The sequence below is a fragment of the Apis cerana genome, linkage group LG1 (genome assembly GCF_029169275.1).
Source record: "Apis cerana isolate GH-2021 linkage group LG1, AcerK_1.0, whole genome shotgun sequence".
Lineage (NCBI taxonomy): Eukaryota > Metazoa > Arthropoda > Insecta > Hymenoptera > Apidae > Apis > Apis cerana.
The window spans coordinates 21415204-21431062 of record NC_083852.1 but is presented as its reverse complement, the minus strand read 5'-3'; the positions used below and the strand labels follow the sequence as shown (position 1 = coordinate 21431062).

Genomic DNA, 15859 nt, shown 5'->3' with positions numbered 1-15859 from the left:
GTAAAATATGCAGCCGGATGTTGTTTGCATCTGTTTAAGCGCCGTGATATTTTCACCGAGAGAATCGAATTTCACAGAATATCTTCGTGTTCTTCTCGCGTTGGATTTTCCAGAAATTCATATAGATTTACAATTTTCCCTGGACTCTCGCCAAAACTATCCGCCGGATACTTCGGATTTCATTAATTACACGCGTTCAAATACTTATTCCACTCTCAGGAAAAGATTCATAACTCGAAGATTCGTGATTCCGCGATCAATTACACGATCCTAACATTAACATTCCTCCTTGGATCGTGTAATTTGAAGAACGGCCGTGTTTCCCGTGTACAATCGATCGATTCTCCCACAACAGCGCAGAAACTATACCTCTGACAAAACTCCGTTATCGTCTCGCAATTACAATTACGCGAGTACAGCGAATCTAGAATTCATTCAGAAGCTCGCGCTTCGAACGCCCCTTCTTTCAAACCCTTTCTCCTAGAATAAAAAAAGAAGAGCCAGAGAGAGAGAGAGAGAGAGAGAGGACAATGTTGATTCCGCGAAGGCACGCCGTGCCGAAGCTTTAAATTCTCGTAATCCATCCGGAGGACACGAGACGGGCAGGACATTGATACCGATAGCGCAAGCGCGGCGCACTACGTCAACGAGATACGCCCTGCGCGACGACACAACGTGCACGCGTGTGCACGTTTCCTCTTCACGTACATACGCGCCATACGCGCAGAGAAACGTGGCTTCGCGATTCGTGAATTCTACGGTGCGAACGTACGCCGCGAGAGGCATTGTCCTGCGGCAGAAATAACGTGCGCGCGGCTATCGCGATTTGATTCCGATTCAGGGGAACATGGCCGGCGATATCGGGGATATCGATGAAAAATAATCGCGGTGATTTGTGACGCGGCGTAGGAAGCCCGCGATAAAGATACCGCGAGGATGAGGAGGAGATAAAAAAAAGAAGAGAAGGAAGAAAGGGAAAAAAAGAGGAGAGAGAGAGAGAGGAGGGAAAGGAAAGGAGGAAAGAATGGAAGAAAAATTTATCGCGCGAGAAATGGCACAAGGGCCACCGTATTTGCGTTCTTCTTCTTCTTCCTCTTCTTCTTCTTTTTCGCGAGGATCTTTCGTGAACGCGGAGAGGCAAGTTCGTCGATTTTCGCAATTCTTGGCACGACCAGTCGAATGGTTAGCGAAGAGAGGAAAATATTTCTCCTCCGCGAATAAATTTCAAACTCAAAGAAGCGACGCGTTGCATAACTTGGGTAGCCTTGAAAAGTTTTCTGTCGTCTTCTCGCTTCGACGAGCATTCCTTCCCGCCACCGGTAGCAATACTTTCACGTGTTTTCCAAGGAGACCGCGTTTAAATCATTCGATTTAAACGATTACGCGGGACACGTCCCCGTCAAAGGTTTCAACCACGATGCGATTCTCACGCGGCGACCGCATCGCGTAGATTCCCCGTGGACGTAGTCATGCGAGAAAATAGACGACCGATCGGCCGATGATGAATCAGATTTAAACCGTGGACCGATGGTGAACACCAACTTCGTGATCCTCCCTCCCATTCCCTCGTGCCAATCCTTGAACTCTCAACCTCCAACTTGCTCCCTGATAAATAAATAGTTAGACGACATTCCGAACTAACGGCATTTCCGACAATTTGAAATTTATATTTATATCCGCCCGTTTTTCCTTTTTTCGAATATACAACTTGCTATCCGAGCGATTGCTTCGAGGATAATCTCTTTAAAACGTGTATACGAATACGTTTTTTCTTGTCGCATTGTTGGTTGTTACGCAAACGCACAACTTCACCTCTCAAGAATTTCGCCGGCCAAGAAATTCGAATTCGAAAAATGATTGGAAAGCAATCGTGGAAAATTACGAATCCATTTCCATTTCGTTCGTGTCCTTTAATTAATTAAAATTATCCCCGGTTAAATGGGGATATCGACGAAACAAAGGCAACGAACGAGGCAAGACGAAGAGGAGATACGATAAGAACAACGAACGACGGAACGCCGATTATACCTGGGTTCAAGGTGCTTTCCACCTATTTCTGCTTATCCTTCATCGTCCCTCTCCCTTTTGTTCGCCCTATCCTCCTCCATCCCATCCTCGTGGATTACGGCCGGGACTATTGGCAAGCTTAGCTCGTGGTCGATTGCCTTTACGAGTTACCGAGCATTTGCGTATTTCACGGTGGACCGTTATGACTGCGACCGCAGGAAGAGTACGGACGCTTATCCGGCAAAGGATCGACCGATACGCGACTTCTCTTTGCCCGACTTGACAGGATTAACGCGATACGCGCCACCATCTACATCCCTTATAATTTCTGCACCGATAATAATCGGCGAGAAAATACGGACCGGCTTTTATGAAAACGATGAAAACTGTTTCCACGAAGAGGGAGAAAGAGATGGCGTGTTTCGCCAGCTTCTACAAGGATGAGAATAAAATAACTCTCAATTCGGTCAATACTCGTATCTCGCGCCAATTTTTTCGCCAATTTATTATCTAATTATTAATATCGAAATATCGAAATCTATCCACTAATATACAAATCTGGATCTATCACGACATTTTATCGCGACATCTTTAATACTCGATGCTAATACGAGCGATATTTTTTTCTGTTCCAGGTACGTGATCCAAATACGAAGCTCGACAGATTGGAAGGAAATTCGAGGTATTTTGCGATAACCGATCGATAAATTCGCTGTGTAATACGGCGGCTGTGGTCGGACGGTAACAAAAATACACGTAACTCGTGACGTTATCGGTGACGACTATATCCACGGAAACGCCCCGGACGGACAGGCCACCGATTCGAGAAAACGCGTGGACCGAAGGAATCCCGCGACTTTTTTCGAATACCTGGCGCAGTTTCGTCCGTGGCCGAAATGCGCCCTCGTCCCCGCCCTCTCGTCCCTTTTCCCTTCGGGACGTCGGACGGATCCACGGAGGACGAGTGGCACCCGGTACACGAGCAGAATCGATTATGTTTTTCTCGGTGGACTCGAATTAATGAGAGGAGAGAGGCAATGGCTCACGTGAATTCCGAACAGGGACGGGAAGGGAGAGGGGGGCAAGCGTCCATCCGAATCGCGTGTTATCGGAACGACGCGTCTAAATGCTGCCAAGTATACGCCTAATGTCGGGGCCACGGAGGGGCCCCTAATCGTCGTATGCAAATCACAGGGCGGCCCCCTGGCCACATTCGTATAATCAATGGGTCTAACGGCCGATCGATCCCGATACGGCCGCCACTCACGTATTTTCCAAACCTACTCTAATTCGTTCCCTAATTTCCCCGTCAATTTTCGTACGTGCTTTTTCGCCCTCCCCGGACGACCTCCCCGTTACCGAAGGGATGGAAACGACTGGAAGGGTCTCCCTCTCTTCTCGAGCCTTTTCGTTTCTTCGACAAATTTTCAATTTTAATTTAATTTAATTTTTTTGGGAGAGAAAGAGAGAAACTCATCGTATCTTTCATTTCTTAATTTAATATTAAATCGAAATCCGAAAAAATTCTTCTTCTAAACGGAACGTTTGTATTTTTTTTTTTTTTTTAATGGGATTCATTGATTTACATGCATACGTCTCGTCCCGATCGCCGATTCGACGTCGCTACTTGATATTCGCGTCGTTTTCCGATTTCAAGGCCCTGGTTTCAATTTACCCGGATCCCCCGAACGCCTCCGCCGCTCAAACGATATTCGTGCATACACGGAATGAAAAAGTGACAAAATGACTGGTAGAACAGAACAGAGATACCATCGGTGAACAAGAATTTCTACGTCGTCAACACGCCGCTCGACAACTTTTTAACTATGCCACTTCGTATTTCGCAGACGTCGCATCGATCTTCCGTTTTTTTTTCTCTCTCTCTCCCTCTCTGTCTCCCTCTTTCCCCTCTAGCCACGGTCAACGTATCTGCCGACCGGACAGTACAGCTGTCTGTTATTTCATCCAACGGCCGATTAGCATAATCACACGCTTCTCTTTTGCGAAACTTTTCTTCGTCATAATCTAGCACTATAAAACCTCGGGGAACGATGCGAACGGGCGACACGTGTTATTTATATCAACGAATCCTCCGTATCCGTCAAGCGTATGCAAAAAATTCAGGCAAACGATAGGTCGTGATTCGGTTCAATGTTCGTCGCGTCGTCCCTCCATTTATAGAATCCGAGAAACGTACGAAAATATTCCTTCAATTGGAGCACGTCAAGCTCCGAGAGATCATCCCCTCGGATATCCCGCTAAATTGCACGGAATTCAACGCGCAAGTATAATTTGTTCCCCGGTTGGGAAACGAAATCCATGCCAATTTGAATCGAGGGAATCTTATATTAGCACGAATAATAATAATAATAATAATAAGACACGAAAATTAAAAGAAAAGAGAAGAAGGAAATGAGATGAAAGAAAAAGGAAGAAAGAAGAAGAACGAGGGAATTCAATAAGCGTCTTGAAAAATTGAACGCCGAGGAAATTTTTCCGACGAATTATTCTCCGACGAAACGGAAGAATCCGAGATATAAATCGGCCGAAATATAAATCGATCGGCCCAAGAAAAAAGGAAACGAGATTCACATCCAGATTCGGAACACTTTACGGTCCATCGCTCGTCCATCTTGCAAAGCGTAGACCCTCTTTCACGAAACTAACGAGCCGAAATACGGAGGAGAGAGGGGAGAAAAAAAAAAAGAAAAGAAAAGAAAAGAAAAAAAGGAGCAATTACAGTCCCTCGGGGGGAAATGGCACGCTTAAGCGCTACAGGACAATGGTACCTCGTAGCGCGAAAATTTTATTTTCGCGTATACGATAATTGCACCCTCCGGTGGTCGACCGATTCTCGGTAATTTTACATTTTCCGCTACGTTTGTTTACCCCCCTTCTTGTCGCCGTGCAAAACGTATCCGTATATTGGTATTTCGATAATTTTCGTGTCGTCGAACAATTTTGAATTTCTTTCAAAAAAAAAAAAAAAAAAGATTGGACGACAAAATGAATTCGAAATTTGCGGATTATTGAAAGAAAAACAAAAAACACGGGGGAGGGGAAATTCAGAAACGATTCGCGTGAAACGAACGTAACGCGGTAATATTTATGAGGCTCGGGATGCGATATTGCATGTTGCATGCGATTTACCCGCGGATAAAGGGCTGCTTAATTATTACGTTTCGATTAGGCGTGGAATCTTCCATCTCTCGTGTACGCTTGGTGCGTGTACTACTCGGCGAGAACAAAGGACAAAAGAAATATCACGGAGTGGTGGAAGAGGGCCGAGGGCAAGCCGATCGGCCGGCTCGGAATTTCGAGTTGGCGATTGCATTGCGCGCGTAGATCGTTCGATTCGATTAACAACCGCGCGAGTAACACGCGGAAGACATTTCTACAAATTTTTCCCGCGCCTCGTAATTCTCTTGCCCCCCTCTCCTGTTCAAAGATAAATCGATGATATCTTTCCTCTCCCTCTTTCGATCCGATACGATTGTTCGCGATACGATATTAAAATTTTACCCAAAATCTTTCTCGTCCATAAAAATGGTAAAAAGCGAGTAAACGGGACGGAGTGGAGTAAAGTATAATTTCGTGGAACCTTTGGAAAGCGCGATTAACGAGCACCGGAATAGAAACTATTTTCCACGATGAGAAAAGAAAAGAGGAGAAAAGAAAAGAAAAGAAAAAAAGAGGAAAAGAAGGGGGAAGGGTAGGGATAATCTTGAACGAGGAATTTTAATTAAAATCCACGGTTATCAGCCTCGTGTTGCCGAACAGAAGACGAAGGAACCCCGAAAGAACATCGAAAAAATACCACGAATGACGAACGAAACGGCCCCTTCTTCCCTCGTACCTTTCAATCCTCCCTCCTTTTGTAGATCGTCACGCGTATTATTTATTCACGTCACGGTTCACGAAGATCGAAGAATACCCGAATATACGTTCTCGCTTAGGTTAGGTAGCTGAAAGGTGTACGAAAAGGGCAGGTTGGCGTGAGTTGGCGTTGGAAGGGAGAGGGGGAAGGAGGGGACAACGAGGATGCGAGGAGTAATAAGTCGAGATAACGAGGCTTTTCGATGCCCCACCCCCTTTGGACCGGCATCGAAACGGAAAATTAATTAAGTGACTCCCAAGATTCGCCGGGTATTCTTAACCTTCGAAGACACAATGAACGAGAAATTATGCGAGGGAGAGATCGAGAGCCGAGCGGGGCCCGATTCGACGGGGGTGAGAGCGAGACGGAGCGAGGAGGAAGATAGCCGGCTATCAGGGTCATTAGTTACGGATGTCCCGTCCGAACCGGGACCACTCTCGTCTCGATAAACAGGAGGCCTTGCGCTCCAGACAGTCGGAGAGAAAAGAAGGCGGGGGGAAGTTTCGAGGATAGAGGGAGGGGGGAAAAAAAAGAGGAAGAAGGAAGGCACAAGGGGAAGGAGTGAAGGAGGTGGAGAGAAAGAGGGAGGAGGGCTGGAATAATAATTATAGGGCCGGTAATATAACGGTCAGGATGACCGTTATCTGGCACTCTTAAAGTGCACTACGTTGTTTGGTAGATAGGAGAGGTTCCTTTCCATTTCTCGTCACTCGTCGCTCATCTTCTCGCCTTTATCTATCCCGTCTCCACTTCAAGCCCGTACCTACCGAACATTGTCCGAACACGAGTCCGAATTCTCGTGAATCTTAGAGAGATCGACGTATGCGAACCGAAATCTCGTTTACGTAAGATCAGTCGTTGGATTATCGCCGCGGAAGGAGATTATATCAAGGAGAGAGAGAGAGAGAGAGAGGACATTTCGTGTCCCAGTTCGTACGCGACAATCGATTTCGCGACGTGGGGAATCTCGTTGGCGAACGTGGCGTATGGTCCCCCGAAGAAGGATGGGCGGTGAAGTTTCCACGTCACGTAATCCTCGGTACGAGAGGACACGCGAGGACACACAAACACCGAATAAAATAGGCGCTCGATGCATTCAGCGGCGTGACGAATCACGGCTGGTGGACGCAACACCGACACACGGGACACGCGTGAAAAGATCGGCGAGTCGGTGTGTCCGACCGCCTTTCAGGAAAGATACGGAGAGATTTTCAACGACTTATGGGAGTGGAGCGTGAAGAGCGGGGACCAGTGGCGAGGAAAAAGGTAAGACGGTCTGGATGGACCTTCCAGAGGTCGGTAAGAGCAGTTGAAGTAGATTGCACGGGTGTCACGGTTAATCGGATAAGTTAGAATCCGAAAGCCGGATTTTTGACTCTTTCGTGCGCCGAATCGCACGATATTTTTTAATCTTTCTCTCTCTCTCTCTTTTTCTATTCGTTGTATTGTACATCGGAGAGATTTTAAAAAATATCGGTACGCTCCGGTGGAAATTAATTGCGGCGATAATCTGAAGAGCAATCGCTCCAAGGAATCTTTCCCTTCTTGCGCTGATAAATGGGTATCCGATAAAACTTTGACGTCGATAGATCGTTGCGCGAAGACCAACTTATAACTGTACCTTGACAACGCGTGTAAACGTAATCGAAGTAACGGTACGAAACTAGTTTAAAAAAAAAGTCAACAATCCAACATCCGTGCAATTAATTCGAAATTACAATTGTCCTATCCAACTTTTTACCACTGTTCCTACGCTTTTTTACGCAACGTCTCGGCGAAAACGTTCTCGGAGAAAGAAAGAGAGAGAGAGAGAGAGAAAAAGAAACACCTGCAATCTGGAATTCAAGGCTTTTTCTCCACCGTTGCTCATCAACTTTCTCTGGTGTTGGCAAGCTGCCTCGTCACTTACACGCTCGTGCACGAGTGTGCACTAATACGCGCGATGGCCACTCGAACGGATGGCCACTTTGTGCGTGCGAGAGCGTGAAAATCGGTGCGGCGAGAAAGGGTCGGCCTGTAATCCGACGCAATGACGGACTTCACTGTCGAGTATCCGCGATGAAAATGATCGAGATCGGGCCGAAAATGCGGTTAACGAAATGCCTCCTCGCTTCGACCATTTATTTCCACGCGAGGACGTGTTTCCCGTCAGACCGGATCCGAGGCCATGCGAATGTAAAATTACTTCCATCCACCGCAATTTCTGCACGATCGTAAATATTTTCGTTGTTCCGTCTCGTAAAACAATAAATAACTCGTGCTCGAAAAACCATGCATATCAATTAGAGAACTTCTCTCGAGTTCAAAAAAAAACAGAAAAAAAAAAAAAAGTAGAGAAAATGCAACGCAATATTTTCGAACAAAGGCTGCAAGAAAATTCCCCTCCCCCCCTCTCTGTCATTAACAGTCCTCGAAAGAAGGAAAAGAAAAGGAAAAGAAAAGAAAAAAAAAAGGAGGAAAATTTGCCTCGTTTCTTCCCCCTCTCAATAATCCCGCAGGAAAAACCATAGTTTATTCACTCTCGAGTACGTTTCCCCACAACACCCTAGGCTCTCGTGTTTCGCTCGCCCGCAACTCGCACAAATCTCGCCCTCGTTTCCCCTTGCAGGGGCAGAGAAGAGCCTCCCTGTGTCGCGGCCACTCACGAGCCACGATTCTTCTTTCCTCTCTCGCAAGATCGAATGGACGTACAAACAGGCGGAATAAAAGCGGCCGCGGTCCAGCAACAAGTGCATAACTTCGCCAAGCTGTAGCTTCATCCAAGATAGAAACACCCTTCAATCTCGCAGAAAGGGAGGGAGGGAAGGCTTTTCTGCTCCATCTTCTCCGTTCTCCTTTCTTATTCGTAGAACGAGGAGAACGGCTCGTTTCTCGTACGTTCGCCATTGTTACTCGGTAAAAAACAGCGAGGCAAATTGCATTCGTTAGAAGTGGAAGCAGGAGAGAGAGAGAACAAACCTGCCAAAATAGGATCAGGGAACTGCCAGTCAGCTCGTTTCGGCGAGTCATCATCCGAGAGGAATCGTGGCCAAGCCGATCGTTCGTTGCCAGTTTTCTGCAAATTGGCATTTTCTACGGTGCACTTGCATGCGATGAGAAAATGTAAAACATTTTCGATCACGAATTTGATTCGCGTTTTTCTCCATCTATTTTTTTTTTCTTTTTTACAAACTTTCGCGAACGAAGATGAATTTTAGTTAATTTTAGTTTAGTAACCGCTCGCCTTTCAAAAAAAACATTTGGTACTCGTCATCGACGTTGCGATTAACGACGCAAAATCTATGCGGCGAAATTGTTGTTTCCCTTCCATTTTACAAAATTCACGTACGTACGATGGAGTAAAAACGCTCCCACGTTTATTTTCGCACAAAGATCTTCTTCACAAACATCCGACGTACGAGCGTTGTCCAGAAAATCCTTGGAAATAACCAATTTCTATGAATCTATGCAGCACTCGTATCAACAGGATATATAAAAGAATAATATTATCTCTCGAGCGCCTCGCCTCTCGATGATTCGAAACTCTCTTCTCCCCTACGATCGATCATAGTCTCGTCCTTATCTCTAAAACTTGGCGGGCTGTAAACACACGGCCGTATCCATGGATTTCGAATCCATGAGAAGCGGAGTGGCCCGATCGGACGCTCGAGACGGCGTTCCACGATCGCGGACCTCGACAGAGGAAAATCCGTCCGGCAGACAAGAAAAGTGGCAAGAGACTACTACCACTATTGCTATTACTACTACTAGAAAACGGCGGGTCGTAGTAATCCCGGGCGGGTGGATTTTCAAGGGTCGCGCGCGGCTTGTATCGGGTACAGCTCTCTTCATCTCTGCCCAAAATCGTCTCCACCCCGGCCACTTCTCCGCAGACGAGCTCGGAATGGGGCTGTAACACGGCACTGCCATGGTACTCGGGATGAAGGGGTGGCGGGCAATATTTTAAAACGGTTGCGAGTCTGGTTCAGTTGCGAGCAGAGAGGCTATCGGCGAGTGCGCACGATGCTGAAGGGCTAGCCGACTCGTAGAAAGAGGTGGAACGCGCGAACAGAGAAATGGAGAAACGAGGAGAGAAAAGGGAGGGCGTGCCTGTTGTTATCTTGCTTGTTCCCTGGATGAAATATCGACTAGCAGTTTCAGGCCTTCTTCCACCATTCCTCTCTTCCTCCTCCGAGTTTCTTCTTCTTCTTCTTCTTCTCCGCTTCTCCTTTATTCTTTTCCTTGTGCGCTTCAACTACAGCCCCTCGAACGTTTCTCTCCTCCAACATTCTCTCACCTCGACACCATCCCCCTTAAACGTGAAACGTTACGCCATGTTCGTCCTCGACGATTCGAATCCCTATTCGGTATTTTTCCTATTTTTCGGGAGTACAAGTAGCGGTCTACGGTCCCGTCCTGCACACGTATCATTACCATACATCGGTAATACGACGGGCCCATCGATCACCTTCTATCAACATGGATGAAGCGGCTTCTCCTAGTGATCGACTCGAGGAGGGGGAAGGAGGAAAGGAAAGACGGCCACCAGCGAGGAACAGTGGATATATATATAGGAAGAAAGAAGAGCAAGAAGGGAGGATCGAATCGAAAGACGTGAAAGAGGTGGGGAAGATAACGCGCACAATCTTCTTCCGCCGATGCTTTTCGCTCCTGTTCGGATCGGATGAATGGATATTAACCTCGAAGCTATAGCTACTTTTTTTTGTGAACCTCTCGAGCTTCCCTATAACAACGGATCGATTTTCCACGATGAACCGGGGACGGAGGGAAGGGAAGGAAAATTGATCGGACATCGGTAAAAAAAGCTTGCGATATCGAATTAATCAATCCTCCTTCTCCTTCTCTTTCTCTCGGTTCGTAAGCCTGTCGGCAAGTATGGCTTGCTACGAATAGAAACTACGCGTTTAGGGAGGGGGAAGAAAGAAGGAAAAGGGGGGGAGGGAAAAAGAGGATTCGTTATTTCACGGGATACACGAAGGTTTACACGGAGATTCTATTTTCCCGGACGCGTTACGAAACGAAAACATGAAAACGAGGCTGTTCGGGGAAAGAGATTCGGGAAAAAAGAGAAAAAAGAAGCGTATTATCTCGCGACGGCGTGCAATTAAAAACGGGGGGAGGGGGAGGGGGAGGAGTGAGATTAGCGCGGCGCGGTAATTTTTAATTAGAAAAACCGAGCTTTTCTTCGCCGGCGTTTACGTGCAACGAATTAATCGCCGCCGCAATTTTAATTAGGCAGCGCAAACTCGTTCGCGAGCGCGGCGAGGCTCGCGCTATTTATTATTTTATAGACTGGCAACGATTAATCAGGCCGGCCGCGGCGTATCCTTCTCCGCGCCCTATTTATTCGCGAATAATATTGGGTCGCGATAACATGAATGTTACAATGAGAAGAAGGGATCGGCGATAGCCGTATCCGGCGATAATAACCCCCTCCCCTCCCCTCCTCTGGATGGGGGGCGATGTAAATTTAAGCGATCGCGTTAAATTCCGCGATTCAGCCGGAAACTGCGGATTTGTCGGGCAAATTGAAATGTACAGCCGTGACGCGAAATATCAGCGTCGCGCAGACGGAAGCTCGTAATATAATACCGGAGTATAATACGACAAGTCGAAACGTCTGCCGGATTAAATCGTAATCGCCGACTGAACTGTCTCGCGAGAATCCAATCTCTCAACGTGATCGTTCGGATCAAAATCTTGTTGCGAGACGCGTTTCGCTAACCTCTCGAAAAAAGATCACGGGTGGGAACGCAATAATTTTGATCGATCGAGATATACAATCGAGCTAAAATTGAATTGGTCCAATATATATATATGTATATATGTATATATATAATATATACAATATATATATATGTATATATGTATATATATAGGAAAGAAGAATACTTTCAGAGAACCATCGATAGATTTTTCTCCTGAATTTGACGGTAAAACGATTGCAATGGCTTTGATACAAACAATGGAGAAGTTGAAAGCGTGAAAGTTAGAAAAAAAAAAAAAAAAAGGAAGAAAGAAAGAAAAAAAAATAGAGTCGAATAGTATTGAATTGGGTTACAACAATTGTCCATCGAACAAACGGATCCACGTATCTATAGTATATATGTATACTCTATATACACATACTTTGGTGCTAAATTCAATCGGATTTCATTCATCGTCGATTCTTTTCTTTCCTCCGCCGAAACAAACATCATCGTTTCTAATAAAACAAACCCGTTCTCTCGTCAATATCGTATCGATGGAAACGTTGAACCGCGGCTATCTCTCTCGGCGAGAGATTTCGAGCGCGGAGAATAACCGCGGTCCCGGTTTATCCGTGGCAGGAGGCCATGCAGAAATAAAAGGCATCGATCCGCGAAATATCCTATATACCGTAACGCGTACCATTGTGCTAGGTTAGATTTAATGTCGGCGCCGCGCGCGAGTGTCACAGAGGTTGGAGGAAATACGAGGGTTGCAACGAGGGAGCAGCATGCGGAAAGAGAAGGAGGAGGAGGCAAAGAAGAAAGGAAGGTGGTGACAATGGCGATCTCGGCTCCGATACGGAATTGTCGGCGACTCTCCGGGTACCCTTTCTCCCTGACTCGTGAAATGAGCATAAGATTCTTCGGTTATTTCGCAAGCGAGCTGCGAGAACGAACGGGCAACAGGCGTTCGCGCGATATCTCTTCCCGGCTTCTTCTTTCTATACCCTCGAATCGTACGCCAAACAAACGTTCCAAATATCTCTGTCGGCCCCTTCCTTCCTCTTCCCCTCTCCCTCTTTCTTCCACCCTTGATCGGCCGTTCACCGCTACGGTCACCGATGCACCTCTTGACCCTCGCTCCAGGCCCCCTCGCTCGTATTTCTCACATTACTTTTCGGATCCTGTCCTTCTCCTCCCTTTTTTCCTCGGGCCGGTTCCTCGACCTTGCTGTCGCGTAAGTTATTCGGCTTTCCGTTGTTGCAGCGCGAGATCGCACGCGAGCCCACAACCTCGAGAATTTATCGAACGAAACGCGCGGAGAAAGAACGGGAGAGAGACTCATCCCCCCATACCGAGGATGTTTCTTCATTTGGGAATCAACCGATCCGCGTTCTCCGGTCTTTCCATTGTAAACGGTTATTACGGGATCGCGTGGTTGGATCGTATAATTGTTTCGGTTGCTGATCGATTAGAGAATCGAGCTACTATTCATCGGGAGCAGCATCGATCCGAGCGTTTCAAAGAGGTATATGATTGATCGGGCCCATCCATCGTCAAGCATGGAGGCTGAATTGCTTCCCTCCCAGCCACATTCAAATTGCCACCCCGCGGAAACGTATACTAATGCCGATTATATAGATCAATATAATATGTGTGCGCGCCAATACCGTATCTTCCCGTATTTTCTCCTTCCCGATATATTTTCGATCCAATTCCCGATCCACGGGGAACGTGGAACAACAATAAATAAGAAGAAATAAGAAAATTATGAAAATTAGTCGCCGAGCAATCCTATTGAACCGTACCTCCCTCCCTCCTCTTTCCCCTCCTCCCTAATCAAAATTTAAATTATTCCTCTCTCGTTGCGCTCTCTCGTGCGCGATTGAAAATTTCGTCGATTAAAATATCATTTATTAACGTAGAATCGGATAACGCGCAAGTGTGACGTGGAGCGGGGGAGGAGATAACTTCACGGTGGGATAGGACGAGGCGGACGAGAGGCCGCGATACCTGTATCCGCGAATCAAAATCAATAGCAATTACGTGGAATAGTAACGACAAAGAGCGGGGGAGAGCAGGGGAAGGGATGGATAGGATAGTATATCGAGCTCGGTATTATAACGGAAGGGTGGGGATGTTTTTTGGAGCGAAAATAAAAAAAAAAAAAGAGAAAAATAGCCAACAACTACAGCGGTAGGCTTACGCGAGCACAGTTCATCTCGTTTCGGATTTTTTTCGTCGCGGCTGGCGAGAAAGCGGTTTTACCCGCTTGAAAACCATCGCGTTGCATTGTTTTCGGGATATCGGCGGAGAGAATGCGATAATCGGAACCGAGAATGGCAATCGAATGGCGGGCGCGTAAAGCGGACGAAATTAAACGATAATGCAACTCGGTTGGCCCAAGCGGAGGAACTTTTCGGGGAACGTGGGAAATGCAACCTCTCCCCCTCGTCGCCATTGTTCCAAACTTCGCGGCTGAGGCTCGGCAAAAGCCGCGCGTTTCCTCGGTCTCTCTTTTTCTATTTACCCGGAAATCATTGACCGGGAAATTTATATTTTCTTGGGCGCGATCACCGATTCTATCGTATCGATAGAAATCCGAATTTCGACGCCCTCGTGTTAAAAAAAAAGCCTTTTACGATTGAAAAAGATCCTTTCTTCCTCCTTCCTTCTGAATTTAAACGCAATACCAGCTTTCGTAACTGTCGTCGAAATCGTCCAATAATGGAAACGGATCCTTCCAAGGATCGTGCTTGTCCAAATGGAAATCCAGTTTTAAGAAAAGGCCCATTCGATAATTATCGATACCCTCGTTTATTCATCCTCCGCTGCTTCTTCTGCTAATACTCCCTTTAACCCCATTATACAGGTCGCTCCATTTATCCCTCGAGTCATTTTCAAAAGCTCTCGAGATCGATGAATTCACCAAGGTGAACCGATTCACGGAATCGTTCGTACAAAAAGTTCGTTCAACGATCAATCCTTGTGTATCGTATATACGGGTGTGTATATACTTCAACGAAAGTCCCTTCGGGGGATTATATCGGGGGAGCTCGAACAACCATTCTGAAACTATTTCACATAGATAGGTGCATAGAAACAGTCGAGTCGGCCAGCGGAGAAATTCCTGATTCAAGTGGAACGCTCGATTTCGGTGAATACAACCGCGTACCCTAATTCCTCTCTGTGAAGGACTGTTCTTGTTGCATTGCCGAGCTGGCAAGCCACCGACTACCTATAGGTAATTCCAATTCCATCGGTTAGCGCCTTCCATGGTCCGCTCGAATCGTTGTTGCATCTCGTGGCGAGAGCGAAGCATTCGATGTTTAAGGAAGCTCGTTTGCTTGTGTCTAGTTGCCTTGTTTGCAACTAGAGAATCTCGTCGAGGGCAGTTATAATATATATATAACTGATCTCGACGAAAAGGATTCGATTTTATACGCAACTTGTTGTACAAGTGCAACGTTGCTCTCTCTTCTTTACCTTAGGAATCCTGTCCCTCTTTGTTTTCTTTCAAAGAGAATCGTTGTCGTAAATGAGATTATCGTGCTTAAGATGCCAATAACTCAGGCGCCACGTAGTTATTGTCTTCACCATTTTTCTCCCGTCATTACGTATTTCCTAACTGGAAACTACGTAACTCGAAAGGAAAAATAAAATGCGGAAGGCTGTAGCTCGCGTAACGTTGACAGTGAAAAACGTGGGCCGGCTAATCGAATTATAAATAAAATTGAATTTTGAATCGCGTCGCCTTCCCGGAGACAGGAGAGGAGGAGGAGCAAGCGAGGGAATCGCCATGGACTAAGAATTAAAGTCGAACACGGCACGAGGAAGGAGGAGAACTGTTCGCCCTATTAAATTAGCCAGTGCCGACAAGTAAAAACATGGACGTTAATCTTGTTAAAAATCGTTCAACAATGAATCAAAGAGGATGGTAGCTCTGGAAATGAGCAATGGAAAGCGATTTTCCACGGTGCTCGTTTCGCGCCAGTTTACAATGTCGCGATCAGCTAAGAAGAAAAACCTTTAAACCGATCGTGTAATTAAATCTCTTACGCGACTTCCTCTTCTAGGTCCTCATCGGTCAACGTCGTCGTCGTCGTCGTCGTCGTCGTTGTCTTCGTCCTCTTTCTTTTCTTTCGTGCGTTTCTTCAATGCTGGTGGTTCTCGTTTTATTTTATAGCCGCTCGCCATTCATTCGCCTCCTTCGCACTTCGCCTTCCACTACGTGGAACCGGCTTCTTGAAATAATGTAAAGTACCTCTTTCAAACCAGCCACTCT

At 46.4% G+C, this 15859-nt stretch overlaps 1 protein-coding gene and 1 long non-coding RNA gene across 23 annotated transcripts in view; one reads left to right on the top strand and one right to left on the bottom strand.

The window, feature by feature from the left end:
* Positions 1–15859, top strand: part of LOC108002419 (latrophilin Cirl) — a 361012-nt gene that overhangs the window by 286397 nt on the left and 58756 nt on the right. For 11 of the 14 annotated variants that reach the window (XM_062074878.1, XM_062075257.1, XM_062075158.1 and 8 more), the window contains one exon: positions 2643–2689. The exons of the other annotated variants lie outside the window; for them this stretch is intronic. In XM_062074878.1, coding sequence (XP_061930862.1) covers positions 2643–2689 — 47 coding nt within the window. The remainder of the gene's footprint in view (positions 1–2642; positions 2690–15859) is intronic. 14 annotated transcript variants of the gene reach the window in all.
* LOC108002423 (uncharacterized) overlaps positions 1–15859 on the bottom strand; it is a 163559-nt gene that overhangs the window by 115860 nt on the left and 31840 nt on the right. The window lies entirely within an intron of this gene.